General features: G+C 45.1%; 1 protein-coding gene and 1 non-coding gene across 2 annotated transcripts; both read left to right on the plus strand.

Moving 5' to 3' along the window:
• Positions 1–4,038: 4,038 nt before the first annotated feature.
• Positions 4,039–4,192, plus strand: LOC132128908 (5.8S ribosomal RNA). The gene has a single exon (XR_009428410.1). It is a non-coding gene; the product is annotated as a 5.8S ribosomal RNA (ribosomal RNA).
• A 7,963-nt stretch (positions 4,193–12,155) lies between these two features.
• LOC132113445 (C-type lectin BfL-2-like) lies at positions 12,156–18,515 on the plus strand. Its single transcript, XM_059521205.1, has 3 exons — positions 12,156–12,696; positions 18,101–18,186; positions 18,277–18,515. Exons 1-3 carry the CDS (start codon positions 12,381–12,383, stop codon positions 18,418–18,420), a joined length of 546 nt encoding a protein of 181 aa, XP_059377188.1. The 5' UTR covers positions 12,156–12,380; the 3' UTR covers positions 18,421–18,515.
• Positions 18,516–19,005: the final 490 nt, after the last annotated feature.

A 19,005-nucleotide genomic window follows, 5' to 3' on the forward strand; every position in this document is an offset into this window, starting at 1 on the left:
CAAATAAAGTGGAAGAGAGAGCGTGCGGGAGGCTCCGCCCCCCAAGCACCATGTTCAAATGCATCATGTCCCCCATGTTCCTACGGGCGACGATTGCTATGCGTGTTTAAATGCTCTATGTGTGGGTTCCACAATAGAAGCATGTTTACAGTCAACAAGAGATTTTTACTTCCTCTGGCACCCAACACTGTCACTTGCCCTGTCTCAGAGAAGTGCAGAGCCACAACCCATGATTATTATTGCCTCACAAGGGCGCGAGAGTGCCAACACTACAAAAACATGGTGTCTCTCGCCCTGTTCAAAGCTTCATGTCCCCCATGTTCCTACGGGTGACGATTGCTGTTTGTTTAAATGCTGTTTGTGTGAGTTTCACAATAGAAGCATGTATCCAAATTCAACAAGCAATTTGGCTTGCTCAGATGTTCTCCACCGTGTCTCCACCAAAAGGTTTTGATCAGAGCAATCAATGCAAGTGACTAGATATTGGAGTGGGTCAGAGAGGCAAAACTACTGACTTGTTTAGTAATCCTGAAGACCTTGATAAAAAATAAAGAAAAGAAAATCAAGACCCCTGCTATGAGGTTACATGGTCTCATTAAATGGGAGTAAATGTTCACTCAAATTTCAAATTAACATACCAATAAGTAAACAACAAAACCACAAACACCAGGTCAAGCAAAGGAAAAAAAAATAGAAATAGAAAAAAAAACACACTGGAACCAGGTTAAACCAGAAGGAGCTCGTCAGGGTCTTCGGCAAGGCCGTCACAGAGCTGGGTCTCACTTGCATTGTGAAAAGTAGCTAGACTCATGGCTCCTCCAGTCGAGTCGCTGCTAGACCACATTGAGGCATGCACGAGCACGTGGTGAAGTCGTGGGCTGCAGCCCAGTCTGCGCACACCCCCTCTGCCATGCAGGCCATATTAGTTCACATGAATGGGACAGAAGTCCACGGGTATGTGCGCATGCCAGCGTGGCCTCCCTCTCCTGGGCATGAGGGTGAGATGGCGCCCCCTACTTTGGCTCTCATTAACCGTGGAAGCTGAGCTCCAGGGGCTTTTTCGAGCGACCCAGGCCCAGCATGGCCTCCCTCTTCTGGGCATGAGAGTAAGATGGTGCCCCCTACTCTGGTTCTCATTAACCGTGGAGGCTGAGCTCCAGGGGCTTTTTCGAGCGACCCAGTCCCAACGTGGCCTCCCTCTCTTAAGCATTAGAGTGAGATGGCGCCCCCTGCTCTGGTTCTCCGTAACCGTGGAGGCTGAGCTCCAGGGGCTTTTTCGAGCGACCCAGGCCCAACGTGGCCTCCCTCTCTTGGGCATGAGAGTGAGATGGCGCCCCCTACTCCGGTTCTCATTAACCATGGAAGCTGAGCTCCAGGGGCTTTTCGAGCGACCCAGGCCCAGCGTGGCCTCCCTCTCCTGGGCATGAGGGTGAGATGGCGCCCCCTACTCCGGGTTTTCATTAACCGTGGAAGCTGAGCTCCAGGGGCGTTTTCTAGCGAGCCAGGCCCAACGTGGCCTCCTTCTTTTGGGCATGAGAGTGAGATGGCGCCCCCTACTCTGGTTCTCATTAACCGTGAAAGCTGAGCTTCAGGGGCTTTTTCGAGCGACCCAGGCCCAGCGTGGCCTCACCCTCTCGGGCATGAGAGTGAGATGGCGCCCCCTACTCCGGTTCTCATTAACCATGGAAGCTGAGCTCCAGGGGCTTTTCGAGCGACCCAGGCCCAGCGTGGCCTCCCTCTCCTGGGCATGAGGGTGAGATGGCGCCCCCTACTCCGGGTTTTCATTAACCGTGGAAGCTGAGCTCCAGGGGCGTTTTCTAGCGAGCCAGGCCCAACGTGGCCTCCTTCTTTTGGGCATGAGAGTGAGATGGCGCCCCCTACTCTGGTTCTCATTAACCGTGGAAGCTGAGCTTCAGGGGCTTTTTCGAGCGACCCAGGCCCAGCGTGGCCTCACCCTCTCGGGCATGAGAGTGAGATGGCTCCCCCTAGTCTGGTTCTCTGTAAATTTGAAGGTTGAGCTCCAGGGGCTTTTTCGAGTGACCCAGGCCCAATGTGGCCTCCCTCTCTTGGGCATGAGAGTGAGATGGCGCCCTCTACTCCGGTTCTTATTAACCGTGGAAGCTGAGCTCCAGAGGTTTTTTCGAGTGACCCAGGCCCAACGTGGCCTCCCTCTCTTGGGCATGAGAGTGAGATGGCGCCCTTTACTCCGGTTCTTATTAACCGTGGAGGCTGAGCTCCAGGGGCTTTATCGAGCGACCCACGCCCAACGTGGCCTCCCTCTCTTGGGCATGAGGGTGAGATGGCGCCCCCTACTCTGGTTCTCCTTAACCGTGGATGCTGAGCTCCAGGGGCTTTTTTGAGCGACCCAGGCCCAACGTGGCCTCCCTCTCTTGGGCATGAGGGTGAGACGGCGCCCTCTACTCCGGTTCTCATTAACCGTGGAAGCTGAGATCCAGGGGCTTTTTCGAGCGACCCAGGCCCAGCGTGTCCTCCCTCTCCTGGGCAGAAGGGTGAGATGGTGCCCCCTACTCCGGTTCTCATTAACCGTGGAAGCTGAGCTCCAGGGGCTTTTACGAGCGACCCAGGCCCAACGTGGCCTCCCTCTCTTGGGCATGAGGGTGAGATGGTGCCCCTTTACTCCGGTTCTCATTAAAAGTGGAAGCTGAGCTCCAGGGGCTTTTTCAAGCGACCCAGGCCCAGCGTGGCCTCCCTCTCTTGGGCAAGAGGTTGAGATGGCACTCCCTACTCCGGTTCTCATTAACCGTGGAAGCTGAGCTCCAGGGGCTTTTTCGAGCGGCCCAGGCCCAGCGTGGCCTCCCTCTCTTGGGCATGAGGGTGAGATGGTGCCCCCTACTCTGGTTCTCCGTAACTGTGGAGGCTGAGCTCCAGGGGCTTTTTCGAGTGACCCAGGCCCAACGTGGCCTCTCTCTCTTGGGCATGAGAGTGAGATGGCGCCCCCTACTCTGATTCTTCATGACCGTGGAAGCTGAGCTCCAGGGGCTTTTTCGAGCGACCCAGGCCCAGCGTGGCCTCACCCTCTCGGGCATGAGAGTGAGATGGCTCGCCCTAATCTGGTTCTCTGTAAATTTGAAGGTTGAGCTCCAGGGGCTTTTTCGAGCGACCTAGGCCCAACGTGGCCTCCCTCTCTTGGGCATGAGAGTGAGATGGCGCCCCCTACTCTGATTCTTCATGACCGTGGAAGCTGAGCTCCAGGGGCTTTTTCGAGCGACCCAGGCCCAGCGTGGCCTCACCCTCTCAGGCACGAGAGTGAGATGGCTCCCCCTAATCTGGGAGCTCCAGGGGCTTTTTCGAGCGACCTAGGCCCAACGTGGCCTCCCTCTCTTGGGCATGGGGGTGAGATGGCGCCCCCTACTCCGGATCTCATTAACCGTGGAGGCTGAGCTCCAGAGGCTTTTTCGAGCGACCCAGGCCCAACGTGGCCTCCCTCTCTTGGGCATGAGATTGAGATGGCGCCCCCTTCTCTGGTTCTCCGTGACCATGGAAGCTGAGCTCCAGGGGCTTTTTCGAGCGACCCAGGCCCAACGTGGCCTCCCTCTCTTGGGCATGAGGGTGAGATTACGCCCCCTACTCTGGTTCTCCGTAACCGTGGAGGCTGAGGTCCAGGGGCTTTTTCGAGCGACCCAGGCCCAACGTGGCCTCACCCTCTCGGGCATGAGAGTGAGATGGCTCCCCCTACTCTGGTTCTCTGTAAATTTGAAGGTTGAGCTCCAGGGGCGTTTTAGAGCGACCCTGGCCCAACTTGGCCTCCCTCTCTTTGGCATGAGAGTGAGATGGCGCCCCCTACTCTGGTTCTCATTAACCGTGGAAGCTGAGCTCCAGGGGCTTTTTCGAGCGACCCAGGCCCAGCGTGGCCTCCCTCTCCAGGGCATGAGGGTGAGATGGCGCCCCCTAGTCGGACAGTCGGAACCGGAGTGCGAGAGCGATACGTAGCGCCAGCCCGGGGTCAAGACCCCCTTTTCGTTCCCATACCCCTTGTCTGCGGCTAAAGGCCACGAAACATCTAACGAAAAAAAGTACAACTCTTAGCGGTGGATCACTCGGCTCGTGCGTCGATGAAGAACGCAGCTAGCTGAGAGAACTAATGTGAATTGCAGGACACATTGATTATCGACACTTCGAATGCACTTTGCGGCCCCGGGTTCCTCCCGTGGCCACGCCTGTCTGAGGGTCGCTCTCTCATCGATTGGGGCCTCCGGGTCCCGTGGCTGGAGCTTCGTAGGGGTCGCCCCCTTCGTCCTCCTAAGTGCAGACCGCCCCGGGTGTCGCGTCCCGTCCGGTCTCCCTGGGCCCTCCCCGGTCGGCGAACCCGTACGCTTCAGGCCAGCCTCCCCCCCTCACCCGGGGGAGCGGCCACCACTACCCCATCCGTTTACGACCTGAGCCCCCACAGCGCAATGAAGGTGAAGGCCGGCGCCCACCGGCCCATGTGGGATCCCTACTCGTCAATGCGTATCCCTTGATACATTTGCTTGCCGTCGACGACCGGGTATGGGCCTGATTCTCCAGCGCCATCCCTTTCCAGGGCTAGTTGATTCGGCAGGTGAGTTGTTACACACTCCTTAGCGGATTCCGACTTCCATGGCCACCGTCCTGCTGTCTATATCAACCAACACCTTTTCTGGGGTCTGATGAGCGTCGGCGTTGGGCGCCTTAACCCAGCGTTCGGTTTATCCCGCAGCGCCAGTTCTGCTTACCAAAAGTGGCCCACTAGGCATCTCGCATTCCACGCCCAGGCTCCAAGCCAGCGAGCCGGGCTTCTTACCCATTTAAAGTTTGAGAATAGGTTGAGATTGTTTCGGCCCCAAGGCCTCTAGTCATTCACTTTACCGGATAAAACTGCTTGTTCGAGCGAGCGCCAGCTATCCTGAGTGAAACTTCGGAGGGGTCACCAGTGGCAAAACCCCGGCGATTGACCAGTGGCTTGGTTCTCCGAGAGGGCGCGGACGGCCGGGTCATTATCCCGGGATTAAGTGTGGGAGGCCCGGGTCCGCCCGGCGAATGGGTGGGGGGTCCTCCGGAGTTCCAGGCGGGTCCCCGGAGGATCGTGGCCGACCAGAGCTTCGGCATCGGCGGGCGGTATCTCCGCCGGGCCCCCGGTCAAAAGTTTTTCGCCGATATCTCCACGACAGAGGAGTCCCCGGAGCTGAAACTCGGGGGACATGTAGTGGGCCTCGGGGCCTACCGGACGCCACTGCCCTCGAGTCCCGAAGCGGCCCGGTGCCAGAGTTATAAAGGTACAGATCCTGCCATTTGGAGGGCGATTCCCCGGCCCCCTGGAAAGCATTGGCTCCGGGGAGGCGGCGTCTGATGGGGGAGCTCGGGGTCTACCTCGGACCCAAGTTTGAAGTGCCTGGGTCTCGGCCTCGGCGAGACATGGCCTTTCAAATTTTCTCCTTTGGCGGGCGCTTTCTCCGGCCCCTTGGGGTGCATCGGCTCTGGGGTGGCGGCGTCTGATAGGGGGCTACGGGGTCTATCAGCGACCCAAGTTTGAAGTGCCTGGGTCTCGGCCTCTGCAAGATACAGCCGTTCAAAGTTTCTCCCTAGGCGGGCTCTATCTCCGGCCCCCTGGGATGCATCGGTTCTGGGGTGGCGGCGTCTGATAGGGGGCCACGGGGTCAATCAGCGACCTGAGTTTGAAGTGCCTGGGTCTCGGCCTCGGCGAGATATGGCCGTTCAAAGTTCCTCCTTCGGTGGGCTCTATCTCCGGTCCCCTGGGGTGCATCGGCTCTGGGGTGGCGGCGTCTGATAGGGGGCCACGGGGTCTATCAGCGACCCGAGTTTGAAGTGCCTGGGTCTCGGCCTCGGCGAGATATGGCCGTTCAAAGTTCCTGCCTCTGTGGCCACTATCTCCGGCCCCCTGGGGTGCATCGGCTCTGGGGTGGCGGCGTCTGATAGGGAGCCACGGGGTCTATCAGCGAGCCGAGTTTAAAGTGCCTGGGTCTCGGCCTCGGTGAGATACGGCCGTTCAAAGCTCCTCCCTCGGTGGGCGCTATCCCCGTCCCCCGGGGGGCTATCGGCTCGAGGGAGGCGGCGTCCGAGAGGGGCCGACTGCCTCCATCAACGATCTGAGTTTCAAGACCCTAGGCTTTTGACCCTAGAGTTTCACAATAGAAGCATGTATCCAAATTCAACAAAATAGTTTTTTTCTTCCTCTTGCACCCAGCACCGTGTCACTCTCCCTGTATCAGGGCAGCGCAGAGCCACAACCCATGATTATAATGGCCTCTCGAGGGCGCAAGAGTGCCACACCATACAATGCCCGCCGCGAACCGCCCTCCCGCCAGTGCTTCTAGCCTCGCGGGGGCGGGGCCCTAGTCAAAACAAGCCATCAGTGGCTGTGGTGGCAATAGAGCTAATGCGTCCACTATGTCATTTCATGGACGCTAGGAGGGCTATCCCAGGCGTTTCACCGTGGATACTGGGAATAATTCACCACGGATATTCTCTGCAGTTCAAACACAGACCTCCCCACTTCAATGGCATGGTCCTGTCAATGTCTTTGCCCCAAAACCTTCCTGTTCTGAGACAGGAAGTTCTCAGTCTGCTCGAGAAGGGAGTGATAGAGCAAAATCTCCCCGGGCGGGCGGACCGACACTTTCTCTCCATAAGAGCGGCGCACAACCCCCGTATTTTAAACCGTGGAGTGTACATGCTTTCAAGGAACGGGATTCCTCAAGGAGAGTGGAGGCTTCACCCAGGATCAGATCAAACAATTGGGATCGATTTGGGAAGGCGGAAGTGGATTTGTTTGCCACAAGTGAGAACATGCACTGTCAGACGTTCTTCTCGCTATCTCACTCCCCGCTACCGGGAGATGCTCTGAAATCACGTTGGCCGGAAGCCAGGCTTCATGCGTTCCCTCCGGTGAAGATTCTGCCGATGGTGTTGTGGAAAATCAGGGAGGAGAGAGCATCTGTTATACTTGTGGCCACGAACTGGCCGAATCAGCCCAGGTTCGCGGACCTGAGAGAGTTAGCAGTGGCTCCCCCATGGAAAATTCCCCTCAGGAAGGACCTGATGTCTCAGGCAACGGAACGATATGGCACCCCACCCCCGAGCTGTGGAACCTTCATGTGTGGTCGCTGCGGGAAACCTAATGAGCGGGACGCTCTGCACTCATGAGTGCTGAGCACACTCATGGGGGGCACGTATACCTTCTAGCAGGTGCTGTTTTCACAAAATGGTGCCAGGACATTCATATTGACCTGGGGACATGTTCCGTGTCGGATGTTTTGCGCTTTCTACAGCACATTATGGATTGCGGGAGTTTGCCATCTACGCTGAAGGTGTATGTGACCGCTATTGCCGGTTGACGGGCAATCGATCGTTAAGCACGCTCTGGTAATCAGTTTTCTCAGGGGAACAAGGAGATTGTGTCCCTCCGGGCCGCCTTGGGATCTAAGTCTAGTTTTGAGGGCTCTATTTCTACCACCGTTCGAGCCCTTAGCTTCGATTGCAGTTAAGGAGGTTTACCTGAAGACTGCCTTGCTTCTTGCTCTCGCCTCGGCGAAGCGCATTGGAGACTTACATGAGTTTTGGTGATATTGTATCTATTTTGGACCTGGTGACTGTAATGTCCATCTCCGGCCGAGACCGGGTTACATTCCGAAGTCACTAAATACACTGCTTTGATCAATTCAATTCAATTCAATTCAAGTGTATTTGTATAGCGCTTTTTACAATACAAATCGTTACAAAGCAACTTTACAGAAAATTAAAAATAATAATAATAATACAAGACGTAGTCAGCTAGATGATGAACTATCAATATTATTAATTAATAGTAATTATATGATGCAGTCACACATGTAGCAATAATTGTTAGTTCTGTTTGTTGATTCAAGGTTAGGATCATCTGGGGTCCTCTGAGGGTCAGCATCATCTCTTCTCAGGTGTTCTGGATCCAGACTGGAGCTTGTGTAAATCCTAGTTACCACGGGATGTAAATCCCGTGGCAAAACATAGAAACAAGATAGAGACATCATTAGCATAGCTGCTGATCCAACAAAGTAAAATTAGTTTAACCCAAGCTAAAGAATAAAAATGCAGATGCAACTACACTCACAATTTAAGAGATACATTATTCGAATGCTTGGCGAAAGAGATGCGTTTTTAATCTAGATTTAAACAGAGAGAGTGTGTCTGAACCCCGAACATTATCAGGAAGGCTATTCCAGAGTTTGGGAGCCAAATGTGAAAAAGCTCTACCTCCTTTAGTGGACTTTGCTATCCTAGGAACTACCAAAAGTCCAGCGTTTTGTGACCTTAGGGTGCGTGATGGGTTGTAGCGTGGTAGAAGGCTAGTTAGGTACGCAGGAGCTAAACCATTTAGGGCCTTATAGGTAAGTAATGATAATTTGTAACAGATACGGAACTTAATAGGTAGCCAGTGCAGAGACTGTAAAATTGGGGTAATATGATCATATTTTCTTGACCTGGTAAGGACTCTAGCTGCTGCATTTTGGACTACCTGTAGCTTGTTTATTGACGAAGCAGGACAACCACCTAGAAGTGCATTACAATAGTCCAGTCTAGAGGTCATGAATGCATGAACTAGCTTTTCTGCATCAGAAACAGATAACATGTTTCGTAGCTTGGCAATGTTTCTAAGATGGAAGAATGCAGTTTTTGTAACATTGGAAATATGATTTTCAAAAGACAAATTGCTGTCTAATATAACACCCAGATTTCTGACTGTAGAGGAAGTAACAGTACATCCGTCTAGTTTCAGATTGTAATCTACAAGATTCTGTGTGGTGTTTTTTGGTCCAATAATTAATATCTCTGTCTTATCTGAATTTAATTGGAGAAAATTATTTGTCATCCAATCTTTTACATTTTTAACACACTCTGTTAGCTTAGATAATTGGGAAGTTTCATCTGGTCTCGTTGAAATATATAGCTGAGTATCATCAGCATAACAGTGGAAGCTTATTCCGTATTTTCTAATAATATTACCAAGGGGCAACATGTATATTGAAAATAGAAGGGGACCTAGGACGGATCCTTGTGGCACTCCATATTTTACTGATGATAAATGAGATGACACCCCATTTAAGTAAACAAAATGGTAGCGATCGGACAGGTAGGATCTAAACCATCTTAGAGCCTGCCCTTGAATACCTGTATAGTTTTGTAATCGATCTATGAGTATGTCATGATCTATGGTGTCGAACGCAGCACTAAGATCAAGTAAGACTAGAAATGAGATGCAGCCTTGATCTGACGCAAGAAGCAGGTCATTTGTAATTTTAACAAGTGCAGTTTCTGTGCTATGGTGGGGCCTAAAACCTGACTGAAATTCTTCATACAGATCATTTTTATGCAGGAAGGTGCTCAATTGAGCAGACACAACTTTTTCTAAAATTTTAGACATAAATGGAAGATTTGAAATAGGCCTATAATTTGCCAGTACACTAGGATCTAGTTTTGGTTTCTTAATAAGAGGCTTGATAACCGCCAGCTTGAATGGTTTTGGGACGTGACCTAAAGATAACGACGAGTTAATGATATTGAGAAGCGGTTCTTCGGCTACAGGTAACAGCTCTTTTAGTAATTTAGTGGGTACAGGATCTAATAAACATGTTGTTGGTTTAGATACAGTGATAAGTTTATTTAGCTCTTCCTGTCCTATATTTGTAAAGCACTGCAGTTTATCTTTGGGTGCGATGGATGAAACTGAAGTGTTAGACGCTGTAGAATCTACATTCGCTATTGTATTTCTAATGTTATCTATTTTATCAGTGAAGAAATTCATAAAGTCATTACTATTTAACGTTGGTGGAATATTTGAATCAGGTGGCGTCTGGTAATTTGTTAATTTAGCCACTGTGCTAAATAAAAACCTTGGATTGTTTTGGTTATTTTCAATGAGTTTGTGGATATGCTCTGCCCTAGCAGAGTCATCACATTGGGGTACAATATCTATAGCAGTAAGATCGATTCCATGCGATATAATTAGATCTAGTGTATGATTAAAACGATGAGTGGGCCCGGTGACATTTTGCTTGACTCCAAAGGAGTTTATTAGGTCAGTAAACGCAAGTCCTAATGTATCATTTGCATTTTCAACGTGAATATTAAAATCTCCCATGATTAGCGCCTTATCAACTGTAACTAGAAGGTCTGAGAGGAAATCTGCAAATTCTTTTAGGAATTCTGTATACGGCCCTGGTGGTCTATACACAGTAGCCAGAGCAAGAGATACATTAGATTTCTTTTGCATGTCTGACAGTGTAACATTTAGCAAAAGTATTTCAAAAGAGTTAAACCTGTATCCTGTTTTCTGGGTAACATTGAGAATATCACTATATATTGTTGCAACACCTCCTCCCCGACCAGTCTGACGGGGCTCATGCTTATAACAGTAGTTTGGTGGAGTAGACTCATTTAGACCAAAATAATCATTTGGTTTTAGCCAGGTTTCAGTCAAGCAGAGTACATCAAAACTATTTTCTGTGATCATTTCATTTACAATAACTGCTTTGGGTGTGAGTGATCTAATATTTATGAGCCCAAACTTTAAAAATTGTTTTTGTTCATTTACTTTACATTTTTCTGGTTTAATTACGATAAGATTTTTTCTAGATCCTACATTATATTTTGACCTCACTATTCGGGGAACAGACACAGTCTTAATAGTTTTTACAGCACAAGTACTTTTATCATTTAAGCGGGTGGAACAAAACTCATCATAATAGTTATTAGAGAATTGTCTTACTAGTCACATGGAGCGAAGTGTCCTGGAGATGTTGTCAGAGAGCAGCTCCGCTCCGATTCTGCTGGGGTGTAATCCATCAGCGCGAAACAGCCTAGGACGCTCCCAGAAAAGATTCCAGTTATTAACAAATAGCAGTTTCTGTTCTTTACACCATGACAACAACCATTGTGATCACAGGTTGTTTCCCTGCCCGCCTTATGTGCTGAGCAGTCAGCCTCGCGTGACGCTGATGCTTAGAGCACCTGGGCCCTGTTAGGGTTTTTACGGATGTATGTGGAGCGCTCTGCCGCCTTTTGTTAGTCGGACCAGCTGTTTGTGTGCTTGGTGGATGTAATAAGGGACGTGCTCTTTCAAAACAGAGACTTTCTTACTGGATTGTGGACGCTATCGCGTTGGCTAACGAAAGCCAGGGGAAGGATTGTCCCCTCAACATCAGAGCTCATTCTGCGAGGGCAATATAAATGCTTCCTCCTAGGCCTGGTCTAGAGGTATGTCTATCCAGTATTTATGTTTTGCTGCTGGCTGGTCTTCTAAGAACAAATTCGCCCGGTTTTACAAGCTGGATGTACCCTCTGTAGCATCACATGTACTTTCGGTAAGTTAAGTTTTATTAATGCTGTTATAAACAGTTATACAGTAGTTACCGTGTCTGTTAACTCTGTGTTATAGTTTATAAGGTTTATGCAGTTGTCTATATGTGTGTTTGGTGGCTGAAGGGTTTTGCTTGTGCAGAGGCAGAGTGAAGGCATAAGCTCATCTGTTGACTTGTAAAACGTGGTATCATGGAAATCTTTGCTGACTCTCTTTGAATGTTATTTTCAATGTAAAATATGCACGTCGTCAAGCATGGAGAATAAATGGAGCAGCAGTGTAAAGATTCCACACAAACTTTCTTGTCTCTGAAAAAGAGCAGTTGGAATAATTGTTTCTTCTGTATGATTATTTGTTTGCGTTGTCATCATGAGGATTAATTTGATTTTTGTGCTATTATCAGGTGAGTTTCAGTGCTCTTGGAAATGTTCCTTTCTCTAAAATACTGAACATTCATCTTATATGTATAACTTTGATGCTTAAGAAATTAATAAATGGGTTACGCCAGCAGTTATCAAACTTTTAATCAGCCAAATCCATTTGATGTGAAATATTTTAAGTTCCCCTAAGATTTTAGGATAATATTTCTGAACGTTAAATGGTTAATGGATACATTGCATGCAAATAAACAAGTAAATTATTACATGACAAAACCCCCAAAACACAAATGAAAATTCTTAAATTATTCACTTTAAAATGTTCAAACCCTCAATATTTTATTCTACCTGAAAACTGCTATAATTCTGTAAACTGTGAGGGAGAAAAATCTGAATTGTGAGATAAGTTGTGCAATTAGTCTACCTTTTTATTTTTTATTCTGGAAATAATTTACCTCTGAACCTCCATTTGGAAAACCTGAATAGGATGTTTTAGATGTGATTGCTTAAAGTTTCCAAAGGTATTTGGCAACTTTTATATTTTAAGCTAGTGTATTCTGAATTTCTTTATTTAAATATTACAAATTGCATGTCATAAATGGGTTAATTTGTCTCCCACAGCTCTGTGTGCCAGTGTGAACTCTTATGTGTTTTACTTGGTATCTGAGAAAATGAACTGGATGGATGCTCAGAAGTATTGCAGACAGCATCACACTGATCTCACCACTGTTAATGACCAAACAGACCTCACTGAACTGTTAAAATCTTTACCCAGTGGTTTCAGAGATGATTTTTGGATTGGACTTTATCGGACGGACCGCAATGCTCCCTGGGTCTGGTCTGATGGGAGTAAATCGCTGTTCAGACAGTGGCAATCTTCACAACCAAACAATGCTGGTGGCATCCAGTACTGTGTGTACACAACTACTACTGGATACTGGAACGATTGGGAGTGTCCAGATACATTACCATTCATGTGCTACACTGGTGAGTTGTTAGCAGCAGGTACATTACACTACATGTCAAACCATTTCACTTTATAGTTTAAGATTAATTTATCTGCAGGGCGGACTTGAAAAAAAAAAAAAGTAGGCTTAATGCTAAGAAACATTCTGTCTGCAAGCTTTTTAAACAACATAATTTCATGGCACTGACCGACTGTCAAAACACAAAGATTGTGATAACTGGATGTCTACATAATCCTTTGCAAACTTAACTGTGGTTTTATTGTAGTGAAAATGTTTAGAGTCTTCTTTATTTGTATTAATTACTATTTGTTTAATTGCAGTTTTACTAAAAATATCATGGATAAAACCATGGTTAGTGTATTCAAAACATGGTCAATCTGTGGTTAACATGGTTTAAAGGGGTGATTGTTTGCGATTTCACTTTTTCAACGTTAGTTAGTGTGTAATGTTGCTGTTTAAGTACAAACAATATCTGCTAGGTTGCAGTGCTGAAAGTTCAATGCAAATGGATATCTTTTAAAATTATGGCAGTTTAATGCCTACAAAAACGGCTGGTAAGAGACTGTAACGTGCTTCTTCCCAAGTCTAGTATGCTTAAACACAGATAAACCCCGCCCCCAGGAACAAACAACAGGGGGCGAGGCCATGTTGTGCTGCTTTAGAGAAGAGGAAGAGAAAACTAGGGGTACATAAAAATCTGTTCATATATGAATCACGATTCCATCTTCTAACGACTCTAATGGATTCACAAGTTTCAAAACCATTGTTCCAAAGCAACGGCTCTCAATCATGCTCCTCATGTCGCTCTGAATCTCTCTCTCTCTCTCTCTCTCTCTCTCTCTCTCATTCAGATCTTCAGATCAGCTCCAACAAACTGTGCCATTTATAAACTTATTTTCACAAAGCAATGAGAAGCGATATACATGGACATGTGTACGATTGCTGCTCTATATTAAAGCTTTAATCAGAATAAGAACGTATTTTAAAAGCTAACAGAACCAGTAGCATTTACAAACAAAACTGTGTCTAAAAGTATGAGAAAACAACAAACATTCCATTAAGAGCCGTGCTTGCACAGGTTCTGCGTGATCCACTTCATTAATATTCTCTGCGTCTCAATCGGGCTCAATTTGATAAGTAATATAGAGGATGTCATAGTTCATAATACCAACAGAGGTTTAATTAAAAAACATGGTTAATTTCCGTAAGGGAATGTAGAGTGAAGTTTTATTCACGCATCTAAAAGAGATCTCACAAAACAAGGAGTTTTAAAATTAAGTTGTATGGGAATGCCTTCTAAGACACTACTTTTTTTAGATGAATACATTTAATTATTTTCACGATTAACAGACTCATGATCATTTGAGAATATGAAAATATTACTTAAAATTTCAACTTTATTACATGTAATTTATAGAGGTGCAAGAACTGAAAATTGTCATGTTTTTTTTTTTATTGTAAAAACAATGTATTCATTTAAAAAGTATACTGTACATACAATATCACTAGAAGTGGAACAAGCAATATTCAGTTAGTTAAAATATGAGCTTGAAACAAGTTATATTTATTGCTGATATTATTTGTCAATGTCAATGTCACCTTTATTTATATAGCGCTTTAAACAAAATACATTGCGTCAAAGCAACTGAACAACATTCATTAGGAAAACAGTGTCAATAATGCAAAGATGATAGTTAAAGGCAGTTCATCATTGGATTCAGTTATGTCATCTCTGTTCAGTTAAATAGTGTCTGTCCATTTATTTGCAATCAAGTCAACGATATCGCTGTAGATGAAGTGTCCCCAACTAAGCAAGCCAGAGGCGACAGCGACAAGGAACCGAAACTCCATCGGTGACAGAATGGAGAAAAAAACCTTGGGAGAAACCAGGCTCAGTTGGGGGGCCAGTTCTCCTCTGACCAGACGAAACCAGTAGTTCAATTCCAGGCTGCAGCAAAGTCAGATTGTGCAGAAGAATCATCTGTTTCCTGTGGTCTTGTCCTGGTGCTCCTCTGAGACAAGGTCTTTACAGGGGATCTGTATCTGGGGCTCTAGTTGTCCTGGTCTCCGCTGTCTTTCAGGGATGTAGAGGTCCTTTCTAGGTGCTGATCCAGCATCTGGTCTGGATACGTACTGGATCCGGGTGACTGCAGTGACCCTCTGATCTGGACACAGACTGGATCTGGTGGCCACGGTGACCTCGGAACAAGAGAGAAACAGACAAATATTAGCGTAGATGCCATTCTTCTAATGATGTAGCAAGTACATAGGTTGTTATGGGAAGTGTTTCCGGTTCCGGTTTACCTAATTAATGCAGCCTAAAAATCCTTTAACGGATTTGGATAATAAAAGCATATTAGTATGTTATGTGTAAGCCAGGTTAAAGAGATGGGTCTTTAATCTAGATTTAAACTGCAAGAGTGTGTCTGCCTCCCGAACAATGTTAGGTAGGTTATTCCAGAGTTTGGGCGCCAAATAGGAAAAGGATCTGCCGCCTGCAGTTGATTTTGATATTCTAGGTATTATCAAATTGCCTGAGTTTTGAGAACGTAGCGGACGTAGAGGATTATAATGTAAAAGGAGCTCATTCAAATACTGAGGTGCTAAACCATTCAGGGCTTTATAAGTAATAAGCAATATTTTAAAATCTATGCGATGCTTGATAGGGAGCCAGGGCAGTGTTGACATGACCGGGCTAATATGGTCATACTTCCTGGTTCTAGTAAGAACTCTTGCTGCTGCATTTTGGACTAGCTGTAGTTTGTTTACTAAGCGTGCAGAACAACCACCCAATAAAGCATTACAATAATCTAACCTTGAGGTCATAAATGCATGGATTAACATTTCTGCATTTGACATTGAGAGCATAGGCCGTAATTTAGATATATTTTTGAGATGGAAAAATGCAGTTTTACAAATGCTAGAAACGTGGCTTTCTAAGGAAAGATTGCGATCAAGTAGCACACCTAGGTTCCTAACTGATGACGAAGAATTGACAGAGCAACCATCAAGTCTTAGACAGTGTTCTATGTTATTACAAGCAGAGTTTTTAGGTCCTATAATTAACACCTCTGTATTTTCAGAATTTAGCAGTAAGAAATTGCTCGTCATCCAGTTTTTTATATCGACTATGCAATCCATTAGTTTTTCAAATTGGTGTGTTTCACCGGGCTGCGAAGAAATATAGAGCTGAGTATCATCAGCATAACAGTGAAAGCTAACACCATGTTTCCTGATGATATCTCCCAAGGGTAACATATAAAGCGTGAAGAGTAGCGGCCCTAGTACTGAGCCTTGAGGTACTCCATACTGCACTTGTGATCGATAGGATACATCTTCATTCACTGCTACGAACTGATGGCGGTCATATAAGTACGATTTAAACCATGCTAATGCACTTCCACTGATGCCAACAAAGTATTCAAGTCTATGCAAAAGAATGTTGTGGTCAATTGTGTCAAACGCAGCACTAAGATCCAATAAAACTAATAGAGAGATACACCCACGATCAGATGATAAGAGCAGATCATTTGTAACTCTAAGAAGAGCAGTCTCAGTACTATGATACGGTCTAAATCCTGACTGGAAATCCTCACATATACCATTTTTCTCTAAGAAGGAATATAATTGTGTGGATACCACCTTTTCTAGTATCTTGGACAGAAAAGGGAGATTCGAGATTGGTCTATAATTAACTAGTTCTTTGGGGTCAAGTTGTGGTTTTTTGATGAGAGGCTTAATAACAGCCAGTTTGAAGGTTTTGGGGACATGTCCTAATGACAATGAGGAATTAATAATAGTCAGAAGAGGATCTATGACTTCTGGAAGCACCTCTTTTAGGAGCTTAGATGGTATAGGGTCTAACATACATGTTGTTGGTTTAGATGATTTAACAAGTTTATACAATTCTTCCTCTCCTATGGTAGAGAATGAGTGGAACTGTTCCTCAGGGGGTCTATAGTGCACTGTCTGATGTGATACTGTAGCTGACGGCTGAATGGTTGCAATTTTATCTCTAATAGTATCGATTTTAGAAGTAAAGTAGTTCATAAACTCATTACTGCTGTGGTGTTGGGAAATGTCAACACTTGTTGAGGCTTTATTTTTCGTTAATTTAGCCACTGTATTGAATAAATACCTGGGGTTATGTTTGTTTTCTTCTAAAAGAGAAGAAAAGTAATCGGATCTAGCAGTTTTTAATGCTTTTCTGTAGGATATGTTACTTTCCCGCCAAGCAATACGAAATACCTCTAGTTTTGTTTTCCTTCAGCTGCGCTCCATTTTTCGGGCTGCTCTCTTTAGGGTGCGAGTATGCTCATTATACCATGGTGTCAAACTGTTTTCCTTAACCTTCCTTAAGCGTAAAGGAGCAACTTTATTTAAAGTGCTAGAAAAGAGAGAGTCCATAGTTTCTGTTACATCATCAAGTTGTTCTGAGGTTTTGGATATGCTAAGGAATTTGGATACATCAGGAAGATAACTTAAAAAGCAGTCTTTTGTGTTAGAAATGATGGTTCTTCCATACTTGTAACAAGAAGTAGAATTTACAATTTTGGCTATATGAATTTTGCAAAGAACTAAATAATGATCTGAGATATCATCACTTGGCTGAATAATTTCAACACCATCAACATCAATTCCATGTGACAGTATTAAATCTAGAGTATGATTTCGACAATGAGTAGGTCCTGAAACGTGTTGTCTAACACCAATAGAGTTCAGAATGTCTATAAATGCTGATCCCAATGCATCTTTTTCATTATCAACATGGATATTAAAATCACCAACTATTAAAACTTTATCTGCAGCCAGAACTAACTCAGATGTAAAATCACCAAACTCTTTAATAAAGTCTGTATGGTGCCCTGACGGCCTGTATACAGTAGCCAGTACAAACATAACAGGGGATTTATCATTAACATTTGTTTCTTTGGATAATGTTATATGAAGTACCATTACTTCAAACGAGTTATACTTGTAGCCTGCCCTCTGAGAAATCCTGAAAATGTTGTTATAAATTGAAGCAACACCTCCACCTTTGCCTTTTAGACGTGGCTCATGTTTATAACAGTAATCTTGGGGGGTGGACTCATTTAAAATAATGTAATCATCAGGTTTTAGCCAGGTTTCTGTCAAACAGAGTACATCTATATTATGATCAGTGATCAGATCAATGCTATTTATGCTGGTTAAAACATAATCCGTTTATTAGCACTACTGCAGAAATCTATTCTGTTTCATTTCTGTATGACTGATAAATATGCATCACATTAAGTTTATTAGTTTATGTTTATTAAATTAAACAATTCTAATACATAAATTAAAAATACAAATATTTTGGAATGTATTAATTTAAAGGCTATATGAGGATGCTGCAAGTGATTATTGAATGGAATGAAAATGCCTGTTTGTGTCTCTTACAGAGAAAAAGATACAGATAGTGAGACTGGAGGTAAAATCAAGTAAAAATGTGAATGATCCTGCAGTGAAGAATATGACTTTGGCGAAGGTGAGTTTAATGTAGCTGAACATACAGTTTAACAATAATTATAAATTTACAGAGAGTATTAAGTAATAAAAGTCTGTCTCTGTCCTTCAGTTAGGGCAGACACTGAAGGAGAAGGGGCTGACAAAAGATGCTAAGCTCTCATGGATGATGTTTTCTGAAGAGAATGTCTTTCACAAGATGTGGTATCAGAAGAGTGATTCTTTTAATGCATCCTGCAGGAGAACCGACAACTGATCATCTCATAATAAAATTTTTTGTGTAATTTTAGTTGCTCTCAGAAAATCACTAGGCACCGGTAGATGGAACTGTATGTGCACTTCTGTATTTTTAATGCATGACTCAGATTGAGTGGCATACATGTAAGACTCTAATACAATTATAAAGTAATTATTTTATCATTAATAAACATTTCAATGAGTAAAACTGGCTGTGTCTATTGTATTATAGACTACACAACATTATTATATTATTTTCAAATACATTTTTAAATTATTATTATTTTAATCTATTGTCCTTGGACCAGTAGGGTACTTGGCTGAGACAAACATTAAGTAAAATGGATTTCAAAACAGCGCCACCACTCTTGCCATTTTGTGCAACAGCAGCTGATCCGGGCACGTGATCCAAGCGCAAATCTAATTGCATGGCCTGTTTCTGGTGGGAATAACTGTATGGATCAGTTGTTTCCATTCAAAAGTGTCATCTGTGTCAAATTTTCATGTTCAGTATTAAAAGGCGTTTGAGGATGTTTACACTGGATATGACAAGTAACCATTGCAAACCATTTGAACTTTGTGTCAGTATATCATAAATAGAACG

This window comes from Carassius carassius, chromosome 3 (genome assembly GCF_963082965.1).
Source record: "Carassius carassius chromosome 3, fCarCar2.1, whole genome shotgun sequence".
NCBI classification, from domain to species: Eukaryota; Metazoa; Chordata; class Actinopteri; order Cypriniformes; family Cyprinidae; genus Carassius; species Carassius carassius.